The 14,661-nt window shown below is 45.5% G+C and overlaps 1 protein-coding gene across 1 annotated transcript in view; it reads left to right on the top strand.

The window, feature by feature from the left end:
* LOC148517816 (uncharacterized) overlaps positions 1–14,231 on the top strand; it is a 137,160-nt gene extending 122,929 nt beyond the window's left edge. Inside the window, exon 17 of the mRNA XM_088478176.1 lies at positions 8,364–14,231. Coding sequence (XP_088334302.1) covers positions 8,364–8,837 — 474 coding nt within the window. The 3' untranslated portion in view covers positions 8,838–14,231. The remainder of the gene's footprint in view (positions 1–8,363) is intronic.
* Positions 14,232–14,661: the final 430 nt, after the last annotated feature.

Here is a 14,661-nt window from a genome sequence, read left to right as displayed (position 1 = left end):
CGCACGTGCATCAACAAAGTAGTGCCAAGCGTGCGCCTGTGTCATAAGTAAAGGGCCGGCTGGCTTGACCGTTAAAGGGTGCTGTAACCCCCGAAAGTACACTCCAATCCAAACCAAAAAAAAATTATTTTCTGTGTTTGTGAATTGTGTGCGCAGTAGCCGCACGTGCATCAACAAAGTAGTGCCAAGCGTGCGCCTGTGTCATAAGTAAAGGGCCGGCTGGCTTGACCGTTAAGGGTGCTGTAACCCCCGAAAGTACACTCCAGTCCAAACCAAAAAAAAAATTATTTTCTGTGTTTGTGAATTGTGTGCGCAGTAGCCGCACATGCATCAACAAAGTAGTGCCAAGCGTGCGCCTGTGTCATAAGTAAAGGGCCGGCTGGCTTGACCGTTAAAGGGTGCTGTAACCCCCGAAAGTACACTCCAATCCAAACCAAAAAAAAATTATTTTCTGTGTTTGTGAATTGTGTGCGCAGTAGCCGCACGTGCATCAACAAAGTAGTGCCAAGCGTGCGCCTGTGTCATAAGTAAAGGGCCGGCTGGCTTGACCGTTAAGGGTGCTGTAACCCCCGAAAGTACACTCCAGTCCAAACCAAAAAAAAAATTATTTTCTGTGTTTGTGAATTGTGTGCGCAGTTGCCGCACGTGCATCAACAAAGTAGTGCCAAGCGTGCGCCTGTGTCATAAGTAAAGGGCCGGCTGGCTTGACCGTTAAGGGTGCTGTAACCCCCGAAAGTACACTCCAGTCCAAACCAAAAAAAAATAATTTTCTGTGTTTGTGAATTGTGTGCGCAGTAGCCGCACGTGCATCAACAAAGTAGTGCCAAGCGTGCGCCTGTGTCATAAGTAAAGGGCCAGCTGGCTTGACCGTTAAAGGGTGCTGTAACCCCCGAAAGTACACTCCAATCCAAACCAAAAAAAAATTATTTTCTGTGTTTGTGAATTGTGTGCGCAGTAGCCGCACGTGCATCAACAAAGTAGTGCCAAGCGTGCGCCTGTGTCATAAGTAAAGGGCCGGCTGGCTTGACCATTAAGGGTGCTGTAACCCCCGAAAGTACACTCCAGTCCAAACCAAAAAAAAAATTATTTTCTGTGTTTGTGAATTGTGTGCGCATTAGCCGCACGTGCATCAACAAAGTAGTGCCAAGCGTGCGCCTGTGTCATAAGTAAAGGGCCGGCTGGCTTGACCGTTAAGGGTGCTGTAACCCCCGAAAGTACACTCCAGTCCAAACCAAAAAAAAATTATTTTCTGTGTTTGTGAATTGTGTGCGCAGTTGCCGCACGTGCATCAACAAAGTAGTGCCAAGCGTGCGCCTGTGTCATAAGTAAAGGGCCAGCTGGCTTGACCGTTAAAGGGTGCTGTAACCCCCAAAGTACACTCCAGTCCAAACCAAAAAAAAAATATTTTCTGTGTTTGTGAATTGTGTGCGCAGTAGCCGCACGTGCATCAACAAAGTAGTGCCAAGCGTGCGCCTGTGTCATAAGTAAAGGGCCGGCTGGCTTGACCGTTAAAGGGTGCTGTAACCCCCGAAAGTACACTCCAGTCCAAACCAAAAAAAAATTATTTTCTGTGTTTGTGAATTGTGTGCGCAGTAGCCGCACGTGCATCAACAAAGTAGTGCCAAGCGTGCGCCTGTGTCATAAGTAAAGGGCCGGCTGGCTTGACCGTTAAGGGTGCTGTAACCCCCGAAAGTACACTCCAGTCCAAACCAAAAAAAAAATTATTTTCTGTGTTTGTGAATTGTGTGCGCAGTAGCCGCACGTGCATCAACAAAGTAGTGCCAAGCGTGCGCCTGTGTCATAAGTAAAGGGCCGGCTGGCTTGACCGTTAAAGGGTGCTGTAACCCCCGAAAGTACACTCCAGTCCAAACCAAAAAAAAAATTATTTTCTGTGTTTGTGAATTGTGTGCGCAGTAGCCGCACGTGCATCAACAAAGTAGTGCCAAGCGTGCGCCTGTGTCATAAGTAAAGGGCCGGCTGGCTTGACCGTTAAGGGTGCTGTAACCCCCGAAAGTACACTCCAGTCCAAACCAAAAAAAAAATTATTTTCTGTGTTTGTGAATTGTGTGCGCAGTAGCCGCACGTGCATCAACAAAGTAGTGCCAAGCGTGCGCCTGTGTCATAAGTAAAGGGCCGGCTGGCTTGACCGTTAAGGGTGCTGTAACCCCCGAAAGTACACTCCAGTCCAAACCAAAAAAAAAATTATTTTCTGTGTTTAGCCGCACGTATATATCAAATCGATATAACATAAATGGAGGACCAAACTTTCTCCGATAAAAATAAAATAGAGAAAGATCAAGAACCACTTCCTCCTAGTGCTGAAGCTGATGCCACTAGTCATGACATAGACGATAACATGCCATCAACGTCGTCTGCCAAGGCCGATGCCCAATGTCATAGTAGAGGGCACATACAATCCCAAATGGCAAAGTTCAGGAAAATGACCTTGAAAAAGACATTTAAATCAGCTGAAGAGAAACGTAAACTTGCCAATATGCCATTTACGACACGGAGTGGCAAGGAACGGCTAAGGTCGATCCCTAGTATGTTCATGACTAGTGGTTCAGCTTCACATGACGATGGAAGCCCTCCTCCCACTAAAAAAATCAAAAGAGTTAAGCTGGCAAAAGCACAGCGAAGAACTGTGCTTTCTAAGAAGATATCACAAATCCCCAAGGAGAGTCCAAGTGTGGTGGTGGTTGCGATGCCTGACCTTCCCAGCACTGGACGGGAAGAGGTGGCTCTTTCCACCATTTGCACGCCCCCTGCAAGTGCTGAAAGGAGCACCCACAGTCCACTTGCTGATATGCAAATTGAAGATGTCACTGTTGAAGTACAACAGGATGAGGATACTGGTGTAGCTGGCGCTGAGGAGGAAGTTGGCGAGGCGGATTCTGATGGTGATGTGGTTTGTTTAAATCAGGCTCCGGGGGAGACAGTTGTTGTCCGTGGGATGAAAAAGCCCATCACGGTCATGCCTGGGCAGAAGACCAAACATTCCACCTCTTTGGTCTGGCAATATTTCTATCCAAATCCGGACAACAACTGTCTTGCCATATGTACCATATGTAAAGGTGAAATAAGTAGGGGTAGGGACGTCAACCACTTAGGAACATCCTCCCTTATACGGCACCTGCAGCGCGTTCATAAAAAGTTACTGTCAAGTTCAGAAACTTTGGCTAAGACCGTAAGCAGTCCAGGGACACCTAAATCCCGTTGTCCTGTTGTATCCAAGCGCCTGCAAACCACACCGTCAACTCCCTCCTCGTCAATTTCCTCCTTAGTCAGGATCGGAAGTAGTCCTGCAGGCCATGTCACTGGCATGACTGACTCTCCTATCCGGGATTCCTCTGGAGGATCCTGCATTGCTACGCCTACTGCTGCCGCTGCTGCTGTTGCTGCTGCTGGGAGTCGTTCATCATCCCAGAGAGGAAGTAGGAACACCACTACTTTTACTAAACAATTGACCCTCCAACAGTCCTTAGCGAGGAGGATGAAGTACGACAGCAGTCATCCTGAAGTAAAACGTATAACTGAGGCCTTGACTGCTATGTTGGTGTTAGACGTGCGTCTGGTATCCGCCATTAGTGCAGTGGGATTTAGACAATTGATGGAGGTAGTGTGTCCCCGGTTCCAAATCCCGTCTAGATTCCACTGCACTAGGCAGGCGATACCGAGACTGTACAGAAACGTCAGAAAAAGTGTCCTCAGTGTCCTGAAAAATGCCGTTGTACACAATGTCCACTTAACCACGGACATGTGGACAAGTGGAACAGGGCAGACTAAGGACTATATGACTGTGACAGCCCACTGGGTAGATGTATCACCTTACGCAGCAACAGCAGCAGCGTCACCAGTAGCAGCATCTCAGAAACGCCAGCTCGTTACAAGGCAGGCTACGCTGTGTATCACTAGTTTCAGTAAGAGGCACACCGCCGACAACCTCTTAGAGAAACTGAGGGAAATCATCGCCCAGTGGCTTACCCCACTTAGACTCTCCTGGGGATTTGTGATATCTGACAACGCCACCAATATTGTGCGGGCATTACATCTGGGCAAATTCCAGCACATCCCATGTTTTGCTCACACAATAAACTTGGTGGTGCAGAATTTTCTGAAAAGCGACAGGGGCGTGCAGGAGACACTTTGGGTGGCCCGAAAAATTTCTGGCCACTTTCGCCATTCAGCGACTGCGTGCCGAAGACTGGAGCGCCAGCAAACACTCTTGAACCTGCCCCGCCATCACCTGAAGCAAGAGGTTGTGACGCGGTGGAACTCAACCCTCTATATGCTTCAGAGGATGGAGGAGCAGCAAAAGGCCATACAAGCCTATACATCCACCTATGACATAGGCAAAGGAGGGGGTATGCACCTGACTCAAGCGCAGTGGAGAATGATTTCCGTGTTGTGCAAGGTTCTCCAGCCCTTCGAACTTGCCACACGTGAAGTCAGTTCAGACACAGCCAGCTTGAGTCAGGTCATTCCCCTCATCAGGCTTTTGCAGAAGCAGCTGGAGAAAGTGAAGGAGGAGCTAAGACGGTGCGATTCCGCTCGGCATGTGGGACTTGTGGATGAAGCCCTTCATTCGCTTTGCCAGGATTCCAGGGTGGTCAATCTGTTGAAAACAGACCACTACATTTTGGCCACCGTGCTTGATCCTAGGTTTAAAGCCTATGTGGTGCCTCTCTTTCCGGCCGACACAAGCCTGCAGAGGTGCAAAGACCTGCTGGTGAACACACTGTCAGCTGAAGCGGAACGTGACACGTCAACGGCTCCTTCTTCATTTTCTCCCGCAACTGGGGCTGCCAGGAAAAAACTTAGGTATCCTAAGCAACCCGCTGGCGGTGATGCAGGGCAGGCAGGACCAAGTTTGGACATCTGGTCCGGACTGAAGGACCTGGCAACAATTTCTGACATGTCTACTGTCACTGCATATGATACTGTCACCATAGACAGAATGGTGGAGGATTACATCGGTGACAGCATCCAAGTAGGCATGTCAGACAGTCCATACCTGTACTGGCAGGAAAAAGAGGCAATTTGGAGGCCCCTGTACAAGCTGGCTCTATTTTACCTGAGTTGCCCCCCCTCCAGTGTGTACTCCGAAAGAGTGTTTAGTGCAGCCGGGAACCTTGTCAGCGAAAGGCGTAGGAGGTTGCTTCCACAGAATGTGGAGAAGATGATGTTCATCAAAATGAATTATCAGCTCTTCCAGGGAGACCAGCCTCCAGAAGGTACAGAGGGACCTGTGGTGGTGGATTCAAGTGGGGACGAGTTAATACTTTGTGAGGATGAGGATGTACACACTGAAGAGGGTGAGGAATCGGTGGATGAGGAGGATGAGGATGACATCTTGCCTCCGTAGAGCCAGTTTGTGCAGGGACACATTAATTGCCAGCTTGTTTTGTGGGGGCCCAAACGATCCAATCATTTCAGCCACAGTTGTGTGGCAGACCCTGGCGCTGAAATGATTGATTTGTTAAAGTGTGCATGTCCTGTTTATACAACATAAGGGAGGGTGGGAGGGCCCAAGGACAATTCCATCTTGCATTTCTTTTTTTTCTTTGCATTATGTACAGTTTGGGGCCTAGTTTTTCTACCTGCCATCCTGTCTGCCACTGCAGTGTCACTCCTAGATGGGTCACGTGTTTGTGCCGCCCACTCGTGTCGCTTAGCATAGTCATCCAGCTACCTCGGTGCAACCTTTTGGACATAAAAACACTATTGTGAGGTGTGAGGTGTTCAGAATAGACTGGAAATGAGTGGAAATTAAGGTTATTGAGGTTAATAATAGCATAGGAGCAGAGAAACCAACAAATTCTGTGATTTTAGCTGTTTTTATGCTTTTTTTAAAAAAAATACAGATCCAAAACACAAAACCCAGAACCCAAAACACGGAAGAGTGGTTTTGGCAAAACCAATCCAGATCCAAAACACGAAGAAAGATCCAGATCCAAAACCAAAACACAAAACACGAAAAGTGGCCGGTGCACACCCCTAATATACACTAATATACTGTATACACTCCTCTGTACTCCCCCCCTCATCCTACAGATGTGCCCAGCTAGTTTGTTGCTCATAGTGCGCCATTCAGGCCTCTGTGTCACGCCATAGAACGTTATGTGATGGCCGGACATCAACAAAAGATACGCTACATCAACATCACTTTTAAACTGACTTCTAAAATCTCTCACTTTAGTAAATTTACCCCTAATGACCTACTTTCTGTCAAATACAAAGGGCACTTCACTATACTGATCCTTCTTCACCTCAAGAACCTTTCTGAATCTTTAAAAGTATTGTTTGCCCCTGACAAGTTCCCCTCTCCTTTCTCAGCTCTTCCTCACACTGGGCTCTATTTACTACAATCCGCATATTGAATGCGGATTGTAGTGTGATATTACCGAGTGAATTCGCATTGCGAATTCAGGTAATATCACATGGATTTACTATAAATCCCTTGCAGGGACAGAGCTTGCGATAAAGCTCTGTCCCTGCGGATCCCATCCGCACTCTAGTCGCGGTATTTTCGGAAAAAATACCGCAACTAAGAGCACGCGCATGCGCCGACCGACCACCGCTACTACCCCCCCACCGACGCTAACCCCCGCCCCCGGCGCTAAGCCCCGACCACCTGATGACCGGGCCCCAGTGCACTGTGGGAGACCAGCTGACCGGAGAGGAGCCATCACCCGAGGCCCGATCACCGGTCCCTGGATTCAGGTAAGTGAAAAAAAAAATGTTTAATTTTTTTTTTCTTTTTTTCACAGCAATCAGCTTGTGGTCTACTTAGACCACATAGCTGATTACTGGTACCGGCTCCCGCCTCTGCTCTCCCCGTTAGAGCAGAGTGGGAGCCCGGTAACCGGGGGAGACCCTGGATAACGCCACCTCCAGGTGGCGTTATTATCACAGGGCTTCCCCCGGTATTTTTTTACAATTTATTTTTAGTAACTTGCACACAGATCACATTTCCCATTACAATTATGGGAAATGCGATCTGCTTTACTAAAAATAAGTGATACTGGGGGTTGGAGTAGAATTTTACTAATTCTACTCCAATTGCCCTGTAATAAATACAGGTGAAACTAAAATAATGTGAAAAGGGTGTGAAAACACCCTTTTTCACTTTATTTTAGTAAAAATAATGTTAATAAATAGAGCCCCTTGTGACTATATAGCCATTTCCTCTGTGGCTTAGAGATGTATAGTGGTGGAATTGCAGCTGAGATATCTCATGCTGCAGGTGGGGGATTGTTTGTAAAATAAATCCAACCTCTGATAGCACAGAGAGCCTCATTCAGAGACAGACGCAAGGTGCCAGGCCTGTGTGCTGCACCTCAGAATCAGGTTCTGTGTGAGCCAAAAAATTAACATTCTGACTTTCATAATCAGATAATGTGATAGGATAGTGTGGAAGAGATCCGGGTTGGATGAAGACCCTCAGTGTTTGGGGTCACCATTTGGATGCTTTGAGTGTACTAAAGCGGAAACGTTCGGGAAGCCGGTGGACGCAATGCCGACCACCGGCTTCCCGACCTCTTAATCCCGGCAAGGGTTAAATTACAGGCGTCTAAATCTAGAAGCCTGTAATTTTACCGATGCCGGGAGACCGGCGCCTGGCATACCGATCGAAGGGATGCTGGGCACCGCAAGCGGACAGCCACTTTAAGTTTAGGGCTCCTGGAGGGGACTTGGGGTTAGGCCCCCCCGGGAGGTTAGGGTTAGGCTAGGGGAAGGGGGGGTTTACGGTTAGGCACTCCTGGGGGGTGGATAGGGTTAGGCACTGCCCCAGGGGATTTAGATTTGTGCGGTGGGGAAGGGGTGGTTAGATTTAGGCACTTAGAGGAGGGATTAGGTTTAGGCATTTAGAGGGGGGGTTAGGGTTAGACACATGGGGGGAGGTTAGAGTTAGGCACCCTAAAGGAGGGTTAGAGGGTAAAATTAGGTTAGTTTATACTTGCCTTCAGGGTGACCAGGATTTCCTCCTCCGTCAGGCTGCCATGCGGCCGGTGGTATATCATACCGAACCCGTACTATAGCTCTCCAGTTATTCTGCCCAAATCCTATACAACCAAATCACTGCAGTACAGATATTAACTTATTTTCCTCAATTACTTTATGATCTTGTTATTCAGCATTTGTGTCACAGGACAATCCCATAATATGTGTGATGGGCAGTTACCAAAATCAGTATGTGCTCTATTTCCACCATAAAGCAGCAGACAAAATAACACTTCTGTGCAGATTGCCCTCCATCGCACTCGCACATGTTATATCTGCATCTTTCTTATTTTTCCTGTAACATTTCTTGATCTCGTTATTTATTATCTGTGCTCATCCTGCTTCTTGCTCTTCTCTAGGCCCCATCATCTTCATATGACCTCCTGTGGACTAAACCCTCTGAGTTTATAAATAAAGTCAGTGATGAAGCTGCTATCCTGATTGGCAAGTACGAAAACAGCCTGAAAGGTGAAGAAAGTGAAAATCAGCAGCTTGTGGATGAGCTTAATACTTATATGATGCAATCATTGGAGCAATTATATACCAAGTACTCTTCTCTCTACAAATTTAATGTGAGTTATATAGTGACGCGTTCAGTCACGTTTGTAGTGTTAGGTGCAGTGGTGGTTGCAGGAATAGGTACAATTGCTGGCAAAGTTTTTGGAACAGAGGCAGGTGTGATGGCTGGTGCATTTTTCGGGGTGCGCTATTTGGGAACCATTGTAAGGGTGACCAGACGCTTTATAGGCCATGCCATAGGCCGTATGAAGAAAAAGAAAAAGCAAGATTCCAAGCATGAAGGTAAAGACACTGAGATAAACAAAGAAGAGTGACAACAGCATAACCAGATCCCGGCTGACGGCTGAGCTGTGGACTCCTGGCGCAGGCTTCCTTCTCAAGATATTTTATAAGTGAAAGATTTTTATTTTTTTTTCAAATTGATGAATTTAATAATCTGGAAATGATTACATTTTTAATTATCAGGCTCCTGCAATGTATATGGGCAGAAAATCTCCTGTCACATTTCACGAGTGATGCGGCAGTAACGTAACTATTTCATTGCACTATACAGACGGTGCAGGATACAGCAATAACTGGCAGCTAACACACAATTGTTATCAGGATAACCGGGAAATTCCTCTGATGTGTCACCAGCCGGCCCCTCATTGCTGGAGGAGTAAAGGGGCCCAAACTCTAGGAGACAGCATGCCCGATCTTCCAATCAGATTGGAAACGGTGATATGCCAGTCGGAAAAGCAGACCGGTGGCCATCGATGTTCTCCATTCCACCGGGGGATCAGAATGTATATCCCACAATCTGATCCTGTATCTGATGCTGTAATCCTGTATATGATGCTGTAATCCTGTATATGATGCTGTAATCCTGTATCTGATGCTGTAATTCTGTCTCTGCTGCTGTAATTCTGTCTCTGCTGCTGTAATTCTGTATCTGATGCTGTAATTCTGTATCTACTGCTGTAATTCTGTATCTGATGCTGTAATTCTGTATCTGATGCTGTAATTCTGTATCTGATGCTGTAATTCTGTCTCTGCTGCTGTAATTCTGTCTCTGCTGCTGTAATTCTGTATCTGATGCTGTAATTCTGTATCTGATGCTGTAATTCTGTATATGATGCTGTAATCCTGTATATGATGCTGTAATCCTGTATCTGATGCTGTAATTCTGTCTCTGCTGCTGTAATTCTGTCTCTGCTGCTGTAATTCTGTATCTGATGCTGTAATTCTGTATCTGCTGCTGTAATTCTGTATCTGATGCTGTAATTCTGTATCTGATGCTGTAATCCTGTATCTGATGCTGTAATTCTGTATCTGATGCTGTAATTCTGTCTCTGCTGCTGTAATTCTGTCTCTGCTGCTGTAATTCTGTATCTGATGCTGTAATTCTGTATCTGATGCTGTAATTCTGTATCTGATGCTGTAATTATGTATCTGATGCTGTAATCCTGTATCTGATGCTGTAATTCTGTATCTGATGCTGTAATCCTGTATCTGATGCTGTAATCCTGTGTCTGATGCCATAATTCTGTATCTGCTGCTGTAATTCTGTATCTGATGCTGTAATCCTGTATCTGATGCTGTAATTCTGTATCTGATGCTGTAATTCTGTATCTGATGCTGTAATTCTGTATCTGATGCTGTAATTATGTATCTGATGCTGTAATCCTGTATCTGATGCTGTAATTCTGTATCTGATGCTGTAATCCTGTATCTGATGCTGTAATTCTGTACCTGATGCCGTAATTCTGTATCTGATGCTGTAATTCTGTATCTGATGCTGTAATCCTGTATCTGATGCTGTAATTCTGTATCTGATGCTGTAATCCTGTATCTGATGCTGTAATTCTGTACCTGATGCCGTAATTCTGTATCTGATGCTGTAATTCTGAATCTGATGCTGTAATCCTGTGTCTGCTGCTGTAATCCTGTAAATGATGGTATAATCCTGTGGGGCCTATTTATTAAACCTAAAAATTCTCTGGAGATAATTAGGTTTAGAACTCGCATGGAGTTCTACCTAATTATAGGTGGAATTCATCATTCCACCTCTCCATAAGTATCTATTCCGAAAGGCTGTCATTTTTGCGATGACAGCTTTTCGGGAAATAGAAACTTTTCCCTGCCTACACTACCTTATCGCATCTGGAAACAGTGCTGCGCATGCGCTGTTACATCTGTAAAACCAGCGCATGCGCAGCACTGCCTACAGATGCGTTAAGTTTGTGTACCCCCCACCCCCCTCCGCTCACCTACCCCCCCCGACTTACCTGTCCGCACAGCAGCCTCCGGCTCCGTCCTGCTGGTCTGTCATGTGGTTTCCCAGCAGACCACATGACAGATTAGAAAAAAAAAATTATTTTTTTTTTTCTAAACTTCCTTGTGCTCTGCTGGGGAGCACACATGTCCGACCAGCCTCCGGAGCCTGAGGACGGAGCAGAGCGCCGGAGGAACTTGTTGGGGGACCTACAGGTCAGTTGATTCTGCTATTCGCCACCTCACAGTGGCGAATAGTAACTGCATCAAATTCCAAAAATTCATAATTTTCGGAATTTGATGAATACCATAATTACCACATCCCCATACTAATGTACTAATGTACTAATGTACCCATACTAATGTACTAATGTATGGGGAGTGTGGAAATTAATGCAGGGGAACTTAGCAAGGAGATATCAGTGATATCTCCTGTGCTAAGTCTGTTCATGAATACCAAAATAACGTTATTTAAGGAAAATGTCCTTAAAAAGGTAATTAGAGTGTTGATGAATAGGCCCCTGTATCTGCTGCTGTAATCCTGTAAATGATGGTATAATCCTGTATCTGATTACATATCCTATATCGTACCGATCCGTTGGATCGGCACGTAAATTGTGCCGCGTATGGCCAGCATAAGAAGAAGATGAAAGTAAAGTAGGGAGAAGCACAAGAGGGTAGAGGGCCCTGCTCGTAAGAGAGTAGTAGACGGGGAGGAAGGCACATATAATAATGATTTTATTTATATAGCGCTTTTTTCCCTTAGGACTCGAGGTTGCTTGTATGTATGTATGTGTGTGTATGTATGTGTGTGTATGTATGTATGTATGTGTATGTATGTGTGTGTATGTATGTATGTATGTATGTATGTGTGTGTATGTATGTATGTATGTGTGTGTATGTATGTATGTATATGTATGTGTGTGTATGTATGTATGTGTGTGTATGTATGTGTGTGTGTGTATGTATGTATGTGTGTGTATGTATGTATGTATGTGTATGTATGTGTGTGTATGTATGTATGTATGTGTGTGTATGTATGTATGTGTGTGTATGTATGTGTGTGTGTGTATGTATGTGTGTGTATGTATGTGTGTGTGTATGTATGTGTGTGTGTATGTATGTGTGTGTGTATGTATGTGTGTTTGTATGTGTGTATGTATGTGTGTTTGTATGTATGTGTGTGTGTGTGTGTATGTATGTGTGTGTATGTATGTATGTGTGTGTATGTATGTATGAGTGTATATGGGGTCTATTTATCAAACCAGTTTCTCATTAAATTATGCAGAAACTGCAGTGCCTGCTTACGTTTTTGTATACATTCCCCAATATATACTATATAGTTATAGACTAATGCAGGAGATTTCACATACATTTTCTACAGAAGGCGACCGCAGTCCCTGTTGTCATCAATGCTAACTACATTTTGATCACTTTTTGGAGTTTGACCTTGTAGGTTTACACCAGGGGTAGCCAACCCTGGTCCTCGAGAGCTACCAGCAGTGCATGTTTTCCAGGTCTCCTCACAGAATGACAAATGTAATAATTAGCTCCACCTGTGGATTTTTTTCAAATGTGTTATTGAGAGAGAGTGAGAGAGAGAGACACACACACTCGCTCAGGGGAGAAAGGAGGACGGTAACAGAAGTCTTAGGGGAGAGAGTACGAGGAAACCAATAGAGAGGTAGGAAAAGCACAAAAACAGTAGTAAAGATGGGGAGGAATGGGGAAGACTAGGGGGAGAACCAAAGAAGAGGCCGAGGATGGAGGAATAATTAGTGAAGTAAATAATAGATATTCATAAACTTCTGCAATTAGCAATGTATACAGATGATGCAGATGTGAATGGATAACTCTGTGCTCCCTACATTGTGACAGTCATTGTGACATTGTTATTATCAGGGTGACAATGCCACCTGTCATGTTTCCAGGGTGACGCTGGACTGGTATACAGACAATTTGGTAACCCGGATGGACTGGCCAGCTCAGAGTCCAGATCTTATCCCCACTGAGAACCTCTTGGATCAATTGAAATGATGGTTTCATTCTTGGCCGTCTCGACCTTCTTCAGTGTCGCAGTTGGTCGCTGAACTTATGGCAAAACTTGGTGAGCAGTTTGCCAAGAAGGGTGTCTGCAGTAATCACTGCACGTGGTGACCTACACAGTACTGACGTCACTAACATCTCACTGATCTATTCGCTGTCAGTGTCCAATCACTTTTGTCCACATAGTGTAGTATAATTTATCATTCAATATGACCTTATTTGTAGTTTTGAGCACACTCTGCATTGGCTGCAGCTCTGATGATGAGTTATATAATTTTACATAGAACGATGCAATTGGCTGCTCACTGCTACAAAAATACAGTAAAAATAGTCATTAGCTTACTCGGTGCATAAGTCTCCGATGGGGTGACTAACCGGGATACGGGTATTACCCCTCCAACAGGGATGCCGGTTGCCGAAATCCCAGTGATGGAATCCCGATTACCAAGTAAAGACCAGTGCCGGAGTCCTGTCAGGACTGGGGATGCCGATGCCAGAATCCCAGCTGTAAGGACACAGAGGAAAGTTTTAGGGTGCAGAGATGGTGGTTAAGATTAGGCACCCCCAGGGACTTTAGGGTTAGGCTACTTACCTTCTCCTATAGGGATCTGTCATTATAGTGCTTCTGGCACCAGTATCTCACTGGACAGCTGCCGGGAGATCATACCCAACCCGAGACACCACATCAGAGAACTCAAAAGGAAGCTGGAATTGAAGCTGCAGTAACATTTTGTTACATTGTTACATCTACTCATTCATCCATTCCAATTAAGGCACTAAGGGCTCTATTTATCAACATTATTTTTACTAAAATAATGTGAAAAAGGCTGTTTTCACACCCTTTTCACATTATTTTAGTATTACCTATAGTTATTACAGGGCAATTGGAGTAGAATTAGTAAAATTCTACTCCAACCCCTAAGTATCACTTATTTTTAGTAAAGCAGATCGCATTTCCCATAACTGTAATGGGAAATGTGATCCGACCAGAGTTACTAAAAATAAAATGTGAAAAAATATCGGGGAAAGCCTTGTGACAATAACGCCACCTGGAGGTGGCGTTATCCACGGTCTCCCCAGGTTACCGAACTCCTGCCCTGCTCTAACGGGATGAGCAGAGCTGGGAGTCGGTCCCAGTAATCAGCTGTGTGGTCTAAACAGATCGCAAGCTGATTACTGTAAAAAAAGGAAAAAAAAATAGTAAAAAAAAAAAATTCACTTACCTGACTCCAGGGACCGGTGATCGGACCTCCAGTGATGACTCCCCTCCGGTCAGCTGGTCTCCCACAGTGCACTGCGGCCCAGTCATCAGGTGATCGGGCCCCAGTGCAGTATGGGAGATCACCTGACCGGAGGAATGGAGAACATCACCGGAGGCCTGGAGCATGCAGGTAAGTGCTATTAAGGGAGTGGGGGTTGCGGGGGTGGGGAGGGGGGGGTTGCGAGGGGGTCTGGGATTGCGGGGGTGGGGCTTAGCACCGGGGGGTAGCAGCGGCAACCGGTCGGCGCATGCGCGGGCACTTAATCATGGTATTTTTTGCAAAAATACCGTGATAAGGCTGCGGAGGAGATTCCCAGGGACAGAGCTTTATCGCAAGCTCTGTCCCTGTAAGGGATTTGTAGTAAATCCCTGTGATATTGCCTGAATTCGCAATGCGAATTCACTCGGTAATATCACACTACAATCTGCATTCAATATGCGGATTGTAGTAAATAGAGCCCTTAGTATGAGAGGTGCACGGAATATTGGCGTACAGACTCTGTTTCCTGCTGTCTGCACTAAATCATTGTGTTGTAAGAGTATTGATAATTTATATTGGCTAGGTTATACAGTATCAT

Source organism: Taudactylus pleione, unplaced genomic scaffold, assembly GCF_031769625.1.
Source record: "Taudactylus pleione unplaced genomic scaffold, aTauple2 ptg000209l, whole genome shotgun sequence".
Taxonomy (NCBI): Eukaryota; Metazoa; Chordata; class Amphibia; order Anura; family Myobatrachidae; genus Taudactylus; species Taudactylus pleione.
The sequence above is the reverse complement of the archived record's forward strand: the minus strand, read 5'-3'. Positions and strand labels throughout refer to the sequence as shown.